At 31.4% G+C, this 17,689-nt stretch overlaps 1 protein-coding gene across 2 annotated transcripts in view; it reads right to left on the reverse strand.

Moving 5' to 3' along the window:
* IntS8 (integrator complex subunit 8) overlaps positions 1 to 17,441 on the reverse strand; it is a 77,422-nt gene extending 59,981 nt beyond the window's left edge. Inside the window, exons 1-6 of one of the 2 annotated variants that reach the window (XM_076465322.1) lie at positions 17,424 to 17,441; positions 15,120 to 15,299; positions 10,072 to 10,174; positions 7,679 to 7,819; positions 5,920 to 5,985; positions 886 to 946 (exon numbers count right to left, since the gene is read on the reverse strand). In XM_076465322.1, the coding sequence (XP_076321437.1) occupies positions 886 to 946; positions 5,920 to 5,985; positions 7,679 to 7,806 (255 nt within the window). In that variant the 5' untranslated portion in view covers positions 7,807 to 7,819; positions 10,072 to 10,174; positions 15,120 to 15,299; positions 17,424 to 17,441. Of the gene's footprint in view, positions 1 to 885; positions 947 to 5,919; positions 5,986 to 7,678; positions 7,820 to 10,071; positions 10,175 to 15,119; positions 15,300 to 16,939; positions 17,278 to 17,423 lie in introns of those variants that run through there. The other variant, XM_076465321.1, reaches the window with a different exon arrangement.
* Between the last annotated feature and the right edge of the window lie 248 nt (positions 17,442 to 17,689).

Below are 17,689 nucleotides of genomic sequence, written 5' to 3' on the forward strand. Positions count from 1 at the left end.
GTGGGAACTAATATACTGGCCAGGTGTAGCAGTAAGGGAAAAGGCCAGTGTTTTTTGTATGTGAGCAGCTTAAAAACTATTGCACACTGCAAATAAGAAATGTAGTAGACAGTAGTGTTCATGAGAATTCAGAAACACTGTGTAGCACTGAAGAATCAGGTGAACCACTCAGCTATACTGACACTAATCCTCTTGGTTTATTATTGTGTATTATAAATTCACTTAGATATTTAGAAAAGTCTTCCATTAATTATAAGCCTAATTATATCTTTTTGTATACGTTAACCTTTATATTTTAACTTGCAATTCTATAGGGAAAGACTAGGTAGAATTTAGATTATCGAGAGAAAAATTGAGAAAAGCATTTTCTTTACATTCACATATTAAACAAAAGAAAACAAATAGTGCTTCACATGCTGTAAAATATGTATATCACTGTTGTTTAAGTGAACATTAATGTTGTGTTTATCATTATGATACAAGAAACAACTTTCTATTTAATGTATATCATAGTCATGTAGAGTTAATAATATGATATTTAATGTAGCCTGTAATACAGAAATCAATATTGTACCTGATGTATAACACGGATATAAAAGTGTTAATGTTCTACACTGTGATATAGAAATCAACGTTCTTCCAACTGTATATCATTGTTATTAAAAAGTAAATGTTTTTACAACTTTATACTGTTATAAAATAATAAACATTCTATGTATATCGACAAAAAGTCAATATTATACAATTGTAATATAAGAGTCAATGGTTCACTCAGGGTATTTCGTTGTTATACAAGAATCTACATTGTATTTGAGTTGTATTACTTCACAGAAAAGACAACATACTGCTTAATCTAGTTTAAAGGTAACAATATAATCTACTTACTTTTCTTCTAATTGTGTCAACTGTTTCTTGTGGAACATACATTGGATCAACTTGCCCTGGACTAAAAACAAAGTTTGCTACTGAATACAGCATGGAATTACACAGAAAAGGTCATGTAATCAACGTGCCCTAGACCAAAACAAAGTCCATTACTGGATACACAACTGTTGTACAGAGAAAAAATGCAACATCAATTTTTCTTGGACTCTCAGGTTTTATAGGCATAGATTCTTTACAGCAGGTGTCTGTGATACATTGGTGGTGAATTTCAACAATCAACTGACAGAACACAATCCATTTGTTTTAAAATAATGTATTTAAAACAAGTAATGCGTATATATATAAAAATTAATTACACTATCAGTTATAACAATTGTATCCTGAACTTTATATAATTGTCCATTATTTTATTTTGTTAAAGTTCATAACAGGCTGGTGCAATTAACTTAGAACACCCTCTGACAAGAAATTATTTTCTTCTTCACTGTTATTACAATAAAAACTGTTAAACTCACATTAAATATCACCAGTTACAACTAAATTGACAAAAATACAATCAATCTTCACTTTTTTCCCTTTTACTTTCACTAACTTACTTTACCTACTTACTTTCCCTGTGTACTTGTACATAATTGACAGAAAAATATAGAAACATCTAGCTTTACAGTAAAAACAGTATTCACATTCACATAAGGAGAGAAACTTAGAATCTTTAAGTAAGATGACATTAACAATATCACAAAAGCCTAGCAGAACAATCAAACTCCATGCAACATATGACTTGTACAGTTAAGTGACAAAACCATATCATAACTATTACTTTTAAAATAACAGAGTTGGGGAGCCCCAATGAACAGTGTTCCAGAAACAGTATAACAAGAACTACATTCTTTAAATTCTTAAAAGCAAACTGACCCCAATTCATTCTATTTGATGATCAGCAAGAATGGGTAGGATCCCCATTAGCTTCACTCATGATAGTCCAGGATAGTATGGTCAAACAACCTAGTAAGCTCCATAAAACCACTTCATTTATACTACAAATGGTTGTAATTATAGTGAAATAGTGGTTGCTCTTGTGGAATTGGTTTAATAAAAGCACACCTGACTGGGTAACATCACAGAGTGGTATCCTGTGAAAACAAGGTAAAGGGCCATCAATAAAACAAGGAATAGAAAGCATGACCCCAAAGGCCAAATACAACAAGAAATCTAGTGGGGTCCCTGTGTTTCCAAAGACAAGGAACCAAAGTGAAGAGAGATGACTGCTAGAGAGCTGCATTAAGCTCAAGATATCAGTGCAGAAAATCTCAACAAAAGTTGCAAGAGAAGAGGTCCTGAAAAGAAGATTGAAAGAGACAAAAGTTAAAAAGGAAGACAACCTGATCAATTGCACTACAGAAACAAAGAAACCCATGTAACTGGGGAAACTGGAAGAAAGCTAAGGACAAGGTGTAAAACAAGCATATATTAATTGCCTCAGTAAAGCTTATAGGATTATGGTGGAAAATTTTCAAATGAAGGTGAAACATCAGAATGAATGAAAAATTTTATTAAAAGATGAAAACAAGTAGATGTAGAGAAAGAAAATGGAGAGAAACAAAAAGTTGTCTAAACTGAAAGAAATGATTTATTTTAAGGAAGTTCATGCAAAAAAACAACCCTAGATTTAGCAAAATATTACTGTAGAAAACAAAAGATACTTATCAGTGGAATTCAGCAGCAAAGAATGAAAGTGAGACTACCTGATCCATGTTTGATAAAGGGAATGAGAAACAAAGGAAGGCATGGAAAAAACAATTGTGGAACACTTACAAGACTGGGTAGGTTTAACTGCAGAAACCAAAGGAAGAAGTCAGGAACCTTTGATCCAAGATCAGAATGGAACCAACCACATGGTACACAACAGCAGTAATTATCAGAAATTGTCAGAGTATCTCCAGTAATTAGTACATTACTGGATGGCTCTTGTGAAGGAGCATTAAAAACTGGAAGATTAAAAAAAGTAAAAGCAGTATCTAAATTACACATTGAAACTTTAGTTGACTGGTTGTAAAAGACAACATATTTTAGTAGCTTTAAGCTACTTCTGATGACAGTAAAGGTACCAAAACTTGTAGTCTTTTGATTTGGGTCATTAACCAAAAAAAAAATTGATTGTGCAATTTGCTTGAATTGAATAAACCTTGGAAGATACCAGAAATATGGAGACATAAATGTATAATATGGTTAATTCATGAAAAAGACATATCCATCTTCATAATGGTTTATTTGATTAACAATCTGAAAAACTGTAGTTGGGTTAGTTTCATTTATTTGTCTGAACATTTTTATACACATCCCATTATATATTTTAGTCATTATAGCCTTCTACAAAGCCAGAAATTATGATGCACTTTCTGAACTAAGTTTTGAGACATTTCTTATGGGATGACCTGATAGTTTAATGTTACAATCAGAAGTGATTCCAAAAAAAATATTAAAAGGTAAATTTGGTTGTTGTTTTTTTTCGTGGGTTATGAGGTCAGTCAAATTGACCTATCCTGTTTTATGTTATGGTAGAGAAAATAACAGATACAATATAAAGTTTTACTGACAAAAAAGTTTCAAATGTATTTAGGAAGTTTTAGGGATTACATAAAGTAAATTTTAAAGTTTTAAGATGAGGAAAAGTTTTTAAATCTTAACAAGAAAATTACCTTGCATTCAGACTATTCAAAACAAATATTTATTTTAGTTTACTGAAAATACTTCACTAAAAGATAGGAGTTTTGTATGTGAGTAACTTATAATGTTAACTGAAAGACTACAAATTATTTTGAAGATACAGTGGAACCCCTCTAAAGCAGCCACCTTCGGGACTGAGACAAACTGGCCTGATTAGAGGGGATCCACTGTACGTAATTAGGAATTATGTACACAAAAAAAGGAATTGAGATTGAAAAACTGCTTTCAAAGGGTGACCGAATCTGAGAGGTGGCTGCTTGGAGGGGTTCCACTATATATTCACTATACTGAAAGCTACAAGAATTAAACCTACAAAGACTTTAATTCTTTCAGTATGGGCTCAGTCCTTGAAACCAACCTCATAATCATTTTGTGTTTGCTATACTTTTCATTCTATTACTCTTAAATTTAGAAATGTATGTAAATAAAATTTGGCAAAAATGAGTAAATATTACAATGCTTTCAGATTCAAAATATCTAACTGTTTTAAGATTTGTTAAGCAATGATTTTCTCTTGCCTTTTTATTTTTGCATGTTGCTTGTCAGACATGCTAAATAATTTTCATTTTAAGATTAAAAATACTTTTGCACATCAGAAAATTTTCACATTTTATATGTAAAATCCTTATAATGTCCAGACAGTTTTATTAAACGTTTCTTAAGAAAAAAAAAACGTTATATTTTATGTTATTTCAACTAACAATTCTCTGTATGGGTCCAGTTAATTTGACCGATCACATAACTCATGTAAAATTAGTAAATGAATATAAATTGCCTTTTTCGTCATTCTAAAATTACAACAGATTATAAAATGAAAACATAATCATTTAAACTAAATACCTTAAATCTCATAACATCATACATTAAAATAGATTTTATTATATTAACTTTTAAGCTGTGCCAGGCAAACAATACAGAAGTTACAATGATGCACCATACACTCATGTTACCATATCAAATAATATAAAACTGATCTGTAGTTTTTACAAAGTGGCCTATCTCAGCTGTGTTTTAGTGGACAAGTATTTGATAAAATACAGTCACACTTCAATTACTCTTATTATACATGCATATAGATTATTACTATTTACAAAAAAGTTCTTAAACTTATTTTTCTTAAAGCCTAGAACATTAAAACAATAAAGTGCACAAGTATCTCTTCTAGTTACAACCTTCACACTCATTAGTTAAACCTTAAGAAATTTTGCACATGGAGGGTGTGAAACAAAATAATTTTTTAGGTTTTATACATAAACATGAACAACTAAAAATCATAAATTGTTTCATTTATACTATAGAATTTCAGTATAATTTATCAAGTTTAATAATTAAGTTATATTTATATCTAAAAAGCTACAAAATCACAAATAGACTGAAGATTCAATTTACCAGCTCAAAGGTTTATCTCAAAAAAAAAGAGGATGCCATTATATATGAAAATGGCTGAAAAAATTACTAAGGGGACATTCTGAGCTTCAAATTGGTTATTGACATGCCATAAACAAATAAACATACAAATAAATGTATGTAGAGGACTGTTTCCAAAAATGAGAAAAAAGTGAGCAGAAGGGGCCACTGTGTTTGGTTCACTAAATATAGTGATAGCTCGGCAAATAGAAAAGATAAAAAAGTTTTTATTTCATATTCTAGTTTGCCAATATCAGTAATTTGGGTTTCTAATTCATACAAAACTAAAGACTTTGTATTTTGACATTATAAACATCTAATTTGAACCTGTGCTGCATTCAACATACCATGTGACACTCAAAACTTGATGCTCAGGTATGTTTTTACAGAAAGAACCATGGGTTAAACTTGCCCTTGACCAAAAACAAATTTCACTAATGAATACAACTTACTGTTAAACAGAAAGAATAATACCTGAACATGAAAGAAATTTCACTTATTTCACTTCTGAATACAACACATATAGTCAACAACTATGAAAGCTCTAGTTATAAACAATATAGCTGCATTAAGAAGAATGAATGGCATTTAAGGGGCACTTGTAACAAATCTGTTTTTGGGTAAATTTATTTGAGATACAGAACTTTAATTTAGCATTCCCAAGCACTTTCCAAATACAATGAGAAAAACAGTTTCAACTTCACCAAAATATTATTGTGAAATACAACTACCATAACAACTGTCAATACATATTTTCTTTAGAAGACAAAAATACGAACTTTGCTTACCTGTAAAATAAAATAGCACAATGTTTTAGACTTGTATCAATAGACAAAAGAAACCACTTGATTTCAAGCACAAAATAAAAACTATACTTACTAAACCAGATGTTTTACTCACATTTGAACATTTAATCCTCGTGACTGTTTAGTAGGATAAATACCAAGAACAGCTGCACGTAACTGCCTATTTGGAAAAAACAAGAGACATGCTACAAATATACATAAACGTTTTGATACTTTTGAGAAAATAAAGTGTTTACAAATCTTCTGGTGGACTAAAAATGAATAAGTTACAGCTTGAAGCATACAAAAATGTGGAGTTACTAGGATATAACTATTCAATCAAATTACATGATAAAACCAAAATGTACACACTTGAGATAATTTTAAATTATTGAAAGAGAAAAGAGCAAAAGCAGAACAAAAATTGTTTTCTTGTAGAAGAAATGAATAAAACAATACAATAGATACTTTTTTCAAAGAGAAAAGACCACATTTAAGAGAATAGTTCTGTTTTCTTTCTTCCACAGAAGTTTTGATATACAGGAAAGAGAAACTTAAATATTATCAGAGAGCAGTGCACAGGCTTAAGAAAACTTATTACTATTTGTTATATTTCAGTATAGTGAATTTTGAAAATATAAAAAAATTAACTATTTAGAATTGATTCTAATTTATTCATAAGAAAATACAGTTAATCAGAGCTGTGACACACTACTTTTGTCCAGGTTACATACATAGACTTAGGACAGTGACTTATTTTCAAAACAATATGTTTTGTTATTTATATTTCCAGCAAAGAGAAATGAACAGATTCTGGGTAATAGCATTTTATTGTTGTTAAACAGCACAATGTAGAAATGTTTTTAGTACTGAAACTGCTTATTTCTAATTAAAAGAATAAAGATCAATTGACTTGGGTATGTAGAACATTTTTTTTTTTTTTTTTAAATTTTGTGCAAAGCTACACAAGGGCTATCTGCACTAGCTGTCCATAATTTAGCATCACCACCACCCACTGCCAACTCTTGGGCTACTCTTTTACTAACAAATAGTGGAATTGACCATCACATTATAATGCTCCCACAGCTGAAAAGGCAAGCATGTTTGATGTGACAGAGATTTGAACTCGTGACTCTAAGATTACGAGTCGAGCTCCTTAACCACCAGGCTATGCCAGGCCAACACTTTTTGAAAATAGTGAAAAAATCACTGTGCTCACCCTTTTTTTGATGAAATTAAAAATTCACTGACTTTAATCTGTACATTCCTCTTCAAAAATAGAATAGAATATTTGACCTAATGTTTATTTTGGAACAAAAAAAGACTCACTATCTGAATTTTTAGCATTTCTGTTTTAGGAATTTCAGAGGTCAGAGTTCTAAATCTTGACCTTGGTTCTTTAGTGCTTGAATCAGAATGTTTATGTCTAAAAATAATACCTCTTTACAGTCTTCAGAGAAATGCAAAGATTCAGGAAAATGACTGTATACTTTAAAAATACATACAACTTTGTAATGCTGATGCTCCTTTCTTAAAAAGAAATGTGCAAATTTATGAAAACGTATAGAATTAAATCAGGCAAACCGTATTTTCTTCAATATGTGTAGGTCAGAACAATAACATTTTTTTAAGAGAAATACAAAAATATACAACAAAGGATTTTTATGTTGTTTAAGGAAAAGTACAACATTCAAGGCAATAACTGTCTTTAGAGAGAAATAGTAGAGCAATGATATAAAACACTAAAAATTAACTTATTTTATTGTTATACCAAATAGCATGTTACACAGGGACATTAATCTTAAATATTTATTTGTGTATTAGAAATTTCTTAGTTTTTTATAGAATTGTGCATTACGAAACAGAAAACATACCAGCGATACAATAACACATGTGCAAAACGTCCATCTACAGAGAGATCATTCAGAGGAAATTCTTGTACCAAGTTTTGTTCTGTATTAGTTGTTATCTTCTGTAGGTATGTCAATAAAGTCTGTTGCATTGGAAGAGGCAACCTGCAGAAAACATACAAGTTATTTTTTTCTAAATAGATGGTACAAATTACACCCACTGTTAAGTATCAATAAAACAAAAAACCAACAAAGCTTTATATTACCACATAGAAAAAAATCAGATCCACAAATGACTTAAATTTTAATGAGTGTATAATAGCTGCATCTTGATCATTAACTTGAAAATGTTACAAGTTAAACATAGTATAAATATTTTTCTTCTCACTTAGTTTAATATTTAGGTGCTAAAAGTAAACTGAATGACTAACAAGAACTATATTCTGAATTTACAGGATAGAGAATGGCCTGATATTTGTATGGTAGAGTGAAGTTAACAGTTTCAAAGAGATAAGGAGAATAATGTGTCTTGTCAAAGGGTGTTACAAACTGCCTGTGTGGATCCTCACGAAAGGCAAATGATTATCAGAAGTACAAAGAGTAGACGATTATTGGAAGTTCGGGATACAACTGCAGCAACTCGCATCACAGTATAAGCGAATTATACACTGATACTATTGTGATAAAAATAAATAAAATATGGTTTGACTTGTCAAATGAATTTTAAATAATTTACTAGACCTAAGAGGGCTTTTTACAAGAAGAAGAGAACTGTATAGTGTTTAAGATATAACTATGATCTCCATAGATTAAAGAATTTTTGTACATACATTTAAGTTGTTTTGAATATATTTATATATTACTTTAAAAACAAGTGGAGTGCAAGCTGTTCCTTTACTGTTCAATTTATTGCCAAGTCACAAACATCTACTGTAGAAGAATCTTTAGCCCAACATGCCCATATTTTTTACATCATTACATATACTACTGAAAAGTAGGAAACACAGGAAAAGTTTATTAGTAATGAAAACATGTATCATATTGTAATCAATACCATCCAGAGGCATAAAAAAATCTCACACTGATTTTGCTAAAAATGCTGATGTTCTTACTATGTCTACCAGAAAAATCAAATTCACTCTAACACCAGTTTACTCAGAGAAGCAAAACTGAATTTAACATCAGCTCTATCACAAAAACTAAACTGAAAATTTATTTTATATAAAATATGAGTTTGGTTAGCAGGTACATTTATAAAAGGGATTTATTTATCTTTAACTTTAGATCTGTCCACTAAAATTATGGTCAAACTTGCTTGTTCTATTGCAGGATCTAGTGCATCTGAAACATCTCTGTAGCACTTCTGTAATATTTCTGCAACAGTAGAATCAAATTCAAACTTGTAAAATATGCAAACATTTACAGAAACATCTGAGTGCACCTAGAGCCAGATAATTTTTTTCATCATCATTGTTGGCCACATAACTGGGAATGGATTATAAAACACATTATCACTTGCTGTGCACAGCAGGAAGGAAGAATGCCATGGACAATTACAGAATTTCATTTGACTAGGTTCCTGGTCAGAATCTTATCCAAATAGTGCCAGTGGAAGCTGATGACTATGAGGTTTATTGGCACAATAAGATATTTAATCAGAACAAGTTGTATCAACGTGCCCACAAATTTCAATTTCTCATAATAGCAAGCCATATACGGATGGATGCTTTAGTGTTATTTATTTCATGAACATTTCTGATGCAAAAGTAATAATATGCAACAAACATCTTTAATCAAATTCCTCTTAGCTGGATGATTTGAGGAACTAGTTAAATGATTAATTATCAGGGTCATTAATCAATTACATTCACTAATAAATTATTCTCATGTGATGTGGATGGCTTGAATAATCAAAAATAGTAATAACTGGAAATAGTAACTTTGATTAAACTGAACAGCTTTGAATTAATAGAAAATAATTTTAAGAAGAGACAATGACAGAAACTGTGGGATTCTATTTATACATGAAATGAGTTAAAGTATACTACTAGAACTTAACACTTTCCAGTAGTATTTCCAACATAACATAACAGGCAATGTAATAATTTTCAAAGCAACTCCATTATAAAGTTTATTGCTCATCTCTCTTTTTCTTTCTACCCATATGAAAATGTAAAATAAACAACAATAAAATAGAAATTGAGTAGTAATAAAATCCAACAAAGAAATCATGTCTAAAATGATACAGCTCTTTAATATATTTTACATTTAAAACTTGTAGCATTAAAGTTTTGTTGGCTAATTTAAAAACTTAGTAGTTATATCTGAAGCTAAATTAATTTGTGTTTAATTACACGTGCTTATTTTTTAATGACATTTGTACCTCACTACAGTAATCTAATCAAAATGTAACTTACTTTTTTTCCAAGAGATTCAAGTCCCATTTTAAATATGAGGCTACTTTCAGGGCCAGAAGCTTGAGAGCCACAACCTTTTTTGTCTCTTTTTCTGTTTCAATGACTAAAGGAAAAGTAAACACTCAAAACTCTTTCCTATTAAATATCTCATATAGTTAAATTAAAAACCATTATAACTGGACCACCTTATTTAATTACAGCTACCAATACACAGTCACATTTATAACAAGTACAGTTTATGTAGATATGGTTACCTATAACCAGTCACATTATAATTACAATAGGTGAAATGGCTTTAGTGATTGCTACCATTACACAGCCACATTTATAACTAGGATAGCTGAGCTGGCTTATTCAGTTACAACCACAAATACACCATTTCATTTATAATTGGGGTAGCTAGACTGGCTCGTTATAACTACTACTACATATAGTCATATTTATAACTAGGGTGGCTGAATTTTAACATTTTCCTACAATGAAAATATTTCTGATACTTACCTCTTTTCACTCACCAGTAGTCTTGCACCCCCACTTACCTCCATGTTTACACATGGCACAGCTGCTTTGTAGCATGCAAATTAGTATGTCACAATGGTTCACCAACAGTAGTGCAACACAATCTCCTTATGCAGCTAACTCCCTCTACACTGTAGAATTCAACCTTTATTTCAGTAATGAAGAGAATACAAATTCTAATATAGAGCTCTCACGTGAGCATGACCCAGTATAGTAAAGGCGTCCATGGATGCCCAAATTCCCAAAACAGATAGAACCTTACGAGAGGATCAAGCCTTTAGAAAGAATAGCTCTATAGAACACAAATGAAGGGGAGAAGACTGAGCATGAATGAGATGGGAGCTCAAAAGAATCCTTAGGTGAACAAGTTATTGGATCAGGATAAGAATGGACTTCTCCAACTTGATAAACCAATCCAAACATGCATTTTCTTTCAAAAGATACTGTATGTGACTGTGAAATTCACCATTGTATATGAGTAAAACCCTAGACTACCCAACAGAAAACACAGGCAGCCAAAGCCAGACTAAATAGAAGGGAATGAAATTGATAAGATTCAGCCCTTGTGGACAATCCAGAGATAACAACAGGATGCTAAGAAAATGAGAAGGTGAAGGTATGCATCTGATGCTCCTACCTTCATCATTTAAAGACCTGAAGTAAAAGATAATCAAAGTGACAGGAATAATTCCATGGTGAAATGAATAAAGTCTGTGTTACAGTTCAGACTGGTATGGTCTACAACATGATGCCAGTCACTGGTATTATCATGGATGAACAACTGAAATAGAATCCTGAATGAAGTAATGAACTAATTCAATATCAACCTTGAAAAGATCTTGCCTCCCCCTCAGAAAGATGTTGACTGGAAATGGGATCCTGAGGATGAAAAATGGTGGTGGAGGATATTTAATGATGGGTGAGAAAATGAAAGAAAAATCATTTTGACAAGGTTCAGAGGTGAAGGTGGTCCCAATGAAACCCACACCCACTCAGCGATTTCTGGAATAATAAGCAGCATGAAGACTGATGGCGAGTAATACATCAACTTATCATCAAAATCAGCGAACAAGGTACAGGTAAGAATGGGATAGGAAACAGGAACAGAAGGCTGAAAGAGACAAGTGATGAGAGAAACAGATTGGTATAGAAAGGAGGCCATATGAAAATCACATATGTGGTGGGTAGACACACAAATTAAAAGTGCATATCTATTAAAAAGATCCCAAAAATGACCCAGATGTGTAAGGAGGAGAGAATAAAAGTGCTCTAAAGTGGAGAAAAGGAAGGAATAATTTTTCCACCAAAAAATCCACAGTGGAATGATAGATAGCTTCAGATAGGAGATGGATAGAGGAGTGGTTAGTGTCAAACAGTCGCAGGAGAACTGAGTGTGGTCAAATGAATGGATGTGAATGTGTTTGAACCCCAAACCTCCTTTAATGATTCTAAATGTTAATAACTGAGGAGTGGAGTTGCAGAATGATATGTCATTATAATGCCTCTGATGTAGGTGAGAGATGAGATTTGCTGACTCCCACACGTAACTGGGCCATAAAAATGATCACCATGGACCTAGATATTAGGAAATGGAGGTAGAATTAAAAAATCAAAGGAAGAGATTTTGTGTAAAAATGAGGGATCATAAAACACAGGAAATAATGACAAAATATAATAAAACTGCATCACCATGTCCACAAATATCAAGGTGCATTTAAAGGCATAATTGAGACTGCACTACAAAAGATGGCTGTCAAAATCCTCATTGTTCTGACTGTTTCTAACCTGGGAAAATTGAACTTCAAAACCTTCAGACCCCATGAAAGACTCAAATTCATGGTGGACAACAGCTGAAACCTCTTATGCACATAAGGTAGTCCCTGAACCCACAGTAATGGCAAGTCATCAAGCTGAAGTATTTGCATCAGTAATTGAAACTTAATTTGAAAAAAATATGGGGAACATAATCCACAGTTGAGCATTTTTGGAAAAGTAAAATTGGAACTCCAAGAAAATAAAAAAAAACACAATTGTAAAATCTTTTTAAACTTACTTCCACAAAGCTTCCTACACAGACTATGTTATCACACTTATAGACTCTCATTCAAAATTTTATTGACTACTATTTTATGAATGTATATCAGTAAGTTTGGTATCAAATTGTAAATTATAATTTAAATTTAATATGATCCATCAGTTAATTTCTTAACTTAAAAGTAAATATTATAAAAAAAATCCTAAATATAAATTGTTGTGTGTCATCTGGTATGTTGAATGCAGCATTGGTTAAAATTAGATGTTTGTGATGTCCAATTACAGTCTATAGTATTTTACAAATTAGGAGCTCAAATTACTGATATTGACAAACTTAATATCAAACAAGAACCTCCTACACTTTCTATTTGCTGAAATATCACTACATGTTTTGAACAGACACAGTGGCCTCACCAACTTCTTTTTAACTTTTAAAAAGACATGTTTATGTATATTTACTTCTGTCTATGACATGTGAATAGCCAATCAAAAACTCCCAACATCTCCCTAGTGGCCTTCTCAACATAATTGAATTATTTAGCTCCAAACTCATTTCTCAAAGCTTGGATTCAAAAATGTAAGGTGAAAATTTAATGAGCTTAAAATTTCATTCATTTTTAAACCCAAATACAGCTTAGTTACTAAGTTTGATACATTACAGTGAAATTCTATGTTACTGATATAATAATTCATTATTTTTGGTTATTTCAAAATGTATTTTTAAAACTTCAGAAATAATTATTTTGTTTTACATCCTCCACATGTGAATTTTGATAAGGCTTAGCAATCAACAGCAAGCAGCAAATGAGTTCAAAGTTCATAACTAGATGTAATAATTATTTTATATATTTCTTTATTAACTATTCTATGTTTTAAGAAAAATAACTGAAATGTAAGAACTTATTTTAAGTACTAATAATGTACATACACATGTAATGTATTAAAACTGAAATGTGGCTATATTTTACAAAATACTGGTTGTATAAAACACAGCAAGGACATCATTTTGTAAAAGCTAGTTTTATATTCTTGGATACATTAACATCTGTGCACTTGTGCCATGTCATTGCAACTTCAATAATGTTAACAAGGTACTGCTGAAGGATTGATTTAATAAAAATAATAAATATATGTAAATGTATAATGTTATGAAATATAAGCTAATTAAACAAAACATTTGTGTTTTTGTTCTACAATCTGTAGTGATTCTCGAATGAAAGAGGCATAGTTTATATTCATTTTCTAATGTTTTACAAAGTCAGTCAAACCACACCAACCCATACAGAAATACAACAGTGAAAATAGCATTAAATATATTTTTCTTAAAAACAAACAAAAACAAAGATTTTGCATGTGAAGTATGAAAATGTTCTAATGCATAAAAAAGTATTTTTAATTTTAAAATCAAAATTACTCTGTATGTTGAAGAGTCAACATTCTGAAAGAAAATATAAAAATTTTAATTTAAAAACATCTTAATTACTTTTAAAACCTGATATTTTGTGTACAAAAGCATTGTAGTTTATACCAATAATCCATAAAACTTTGCAAAGATATGCTTCCACTATCAAAAATCACAGCATAATCACTCATGGTTATGGGTTGGGTTGATTAATAAAGAGTTAATGAAAGCAGGTAAAAGAAAACCATGCTCAAAACCCACAAAAATGAAATTATAAAGAAGCAGTAAGTTATATGTCTAAACACTGCAGTGCCAAAATAAGAAGTGAAGATTGGCCTCTACAGTATAGAGAAAGCCAGTTGTGCCAAAAGGGTTTGCCATACTCATAATGGTGGAAGATTGTAACATGCTTATTTGCATGCTACAGTGCAGTTGTGGAACATGTAAACGTGAGAATCAATGAGAATATCTAGGCTAGTGAAAAGCAAATATTTTCCACATAGAGGGTAACCATGAATGAGAAAACTTATTATGTAAGAGGGATAAGAATGTATCAGAATTACAGCTACCATTACAAATATTTAAGTATACATAAAAGTTCTGTACATTTATAAGTTAACAATGATGTTAACATCTACAGTTACATCTACTATACAACTAGATGTATTATAATTTATGCAACTGTAGACAGTACAACATAGTCATATTAACTAGAATGTATTTACACATACAGTTGTAACACTTTGCAGTCACATCAACTTACAAGAACATAAAGACAAAACCTGATGTTCTGTAGCTTGTGCACTTGTAGATACATATCCAGTTACATTACACTTTAATAAATTCTAAGTAAAAATTTACCATAGGACCTTATAAGGTTGATGCATCAAACCATTTTGTGTTGAATTATGAGTGCAGTAGAACAACTAGTCTTCAAAAGTTCTAACACATCTGCAGTTGAGACAACTTAATTTCTCCAAAGAGATGGTAAACTTGGGGACATAACTGTTAAAGGGCATCCTTGATGTACCAAAAGGTCTCTGGATGTCCCATAATAAACATACAAGACCTCTACTCTGTAAAATATGAGTACCTGGTGCAACAGTTGGCTCAACTGGAATGCCCTCAACTCCAATGGATCCAGCTAGTGAATTCTGATTTGAAGTAAGTACAGGAACAGTTTGTGAAACTTGAGTTGCTGAGCTAACTTGATCTCCATTCACTTCTGTTGCATTTCTTAGGAAGTCAATAATTAAGTCAACAGCCACACTTTCTGGATAAAACAAAAACAAAAATGACACCACATCCTTTTTTTGTCTTATACTCTATCATAATGGATTTTTATGGCTCTGTTAAATGTGTGAAATTACAACTAAGGTTTGTCCTACTCTGAAGAAATAAAAACTTGATTGTTATGCCTAAAGACAATATAGGTTTTATATTAACTTTATTTTAACATATATAAGGGGCTTTCTACAGAATATTAATATATGTGAGTATAAAAATACCTCACCATCAAAATTATCTCAAAATGCATATAAAACATTAAAATGTTTAATTTTAGCCTTTATCATCCAAAGTAATTGTTATGAAATTGCAAATGTTACATTACCAATTATTTCTGTTGGACAACATTTTCTTTATGTTTGTTAGCTGAAGGCCCAGCATGGCCAAGTGTGTTTAGGAGTTCAACTCTTAATCCAAGGGTCTTGGGTTCGAATCCCAGTCGCACCAAACATTCTTGCCCTTTCAGCCGTGGGGGCATTATAATGTGATGGTCAATCCCACTATCTCTTGGTAAAAGAGTAGCCCAAGAGTTGGCAGTTGGTGGTGATGACTAGCTGCCTTCCCTCTAGTCTTAAACTGCTAAATTAGGGATAGCTAGTGCAGATAGCCCTCGAGTAGCTTTGCGTGAAATTCAAAAACAAACAAACTTGTTAGCTGAATAACCAATGTAGTATTAATGTATGGAATGAAGTTTAGACATTATGGATTGGAAAATGATTTTGCTATAACTGATGAGAAATAACAAAATCTCAGTTTTTGTGTTCAACATAGAGTTGTTATGCTCATGTTTAGTAGAACCAGTAACAGCCACTGCATGAAAGCAGTTTATTTTAATGTTTATTAGAACTAATGACAACCACAATTTGAAGGAAGTGTTTCTATATATATTTAGTACAACCAGTAATACCCACTACTTGAAGGCAGTGTTTGTGTTCATGTTTAGTAGAACCAGGAATACCCAATGTCTGCAAACAGAGTTCATGTGCATATTAAGTACAACTAGTAATAACCACTGTCTGGAGGCAGTGCTGTGTGTGTGTTTGTTTTAAATTTTGTGCAAAACTACACAAGAGCTATCTGAGCTAGCTATGTGAACTATCTGAGCTATGTTGAGGAAAATGCCTCACAGAACATGGCATTGCATATTATGCAGCAAGAATGAAGGGCAGCACACAGATACACTGGATACATAAGATATATGGATGGGTAGGGACTTACGGACCACACTGTATAATACCAATAGTATGGATAAATAATGTGTCATAAAATTATTTCTAATATTATATAAAATACTTTATACAAACAGTCTTACAAACATAGTAACTAGATAATAACAGATATAATTTACTTCCTGGAACTTAAAGCTTAATCATAATGATTGTACTACTCTGTAGGCTGAAGTGTTTGTACATAGTTTAACTACGCTTACAATTAAAATCACGTTTAAATACGAGTAGCTAGATTTAATACAGTAATAATTTTATCAACAAATCTTTCAAAAGGATTTGTACAGTAGTACTATTACTATTACTAGAGCAACCAAAACATCCATTCTGTTACAAACCAAAACACCCAAACAAACATTACAGATAGCCATTAAATTGAAATAAAGACCTCAAACATTACCAGTTGTTGTATCTTGCTTAAGATATGCCTCAAGTAGGGACTTATCAAGTAAAAATTCAAACCATGATATCTTTCCTGGAAAGTTTCCGAAACCCAGTCCGTTGTCATTAGCATTGAACTCAATGCCCATTATATTTTACAATTTAACGTGATATGTTTTGAATTTAAGAATATAAGCGAACGGTTTTTATCACTTTTAATATTCTAGCTGGTATTGAAAAAAAAAGAAATGTTGTTCATCAAAGTAATTGCTCGAAACAAACAAGATAAAATCTAATAACATACTACTAGTAATAATTAGGCTTAGTATACCGCTCTTTCAGGTTAAACAAACTTTACAAAGTACGCAATAAAAACCTGACGTATATTGACCGTTGAAAACGAAAAACAAGTACCAAACAATAATAATAATAACACAGTCGAATTTTAGAAAGATTAATTTTACATTTATTACATTGAAAAATTTGGAAGTAGCAAAACTGACCGCATTATTATAGTGATAATTTGATGTTTCTTCAAACTTTCAAAATCATAATATCGTTCACTCCAAAAACTAAATCCTAATAGTGTGACGCCTTTTTAACATTCTATTCAATTACCATTGCTCTCAAAACCATATTAGATTGTCCGAAGAATGCGCTTCGTTCCTTAACAGAAACATAAAGAACTGCCAGGTAATTGGATTTATCTACTTTTGGGAGGTAGCGTATGTGAAATAGGTAGAGGATTCGTGTGGTTATTGAGAAAAGA

The sequence above is a fragment of the Tachypleus tridentatus genome, chromosome 10 (assembly GCF_004210375.1).
Source record: "Tachypleus tridentatus isolate NWPU-2018 chromosome 10, ASM421037v1, whole genome shotgun sequence".
Taxonomy (NCBI): Eukaryota; Metazoa; Arthropoda; class Merostomata; order Xiphosura; family Limulidae; genus Tachypleus; species Tachypleus tridentatus.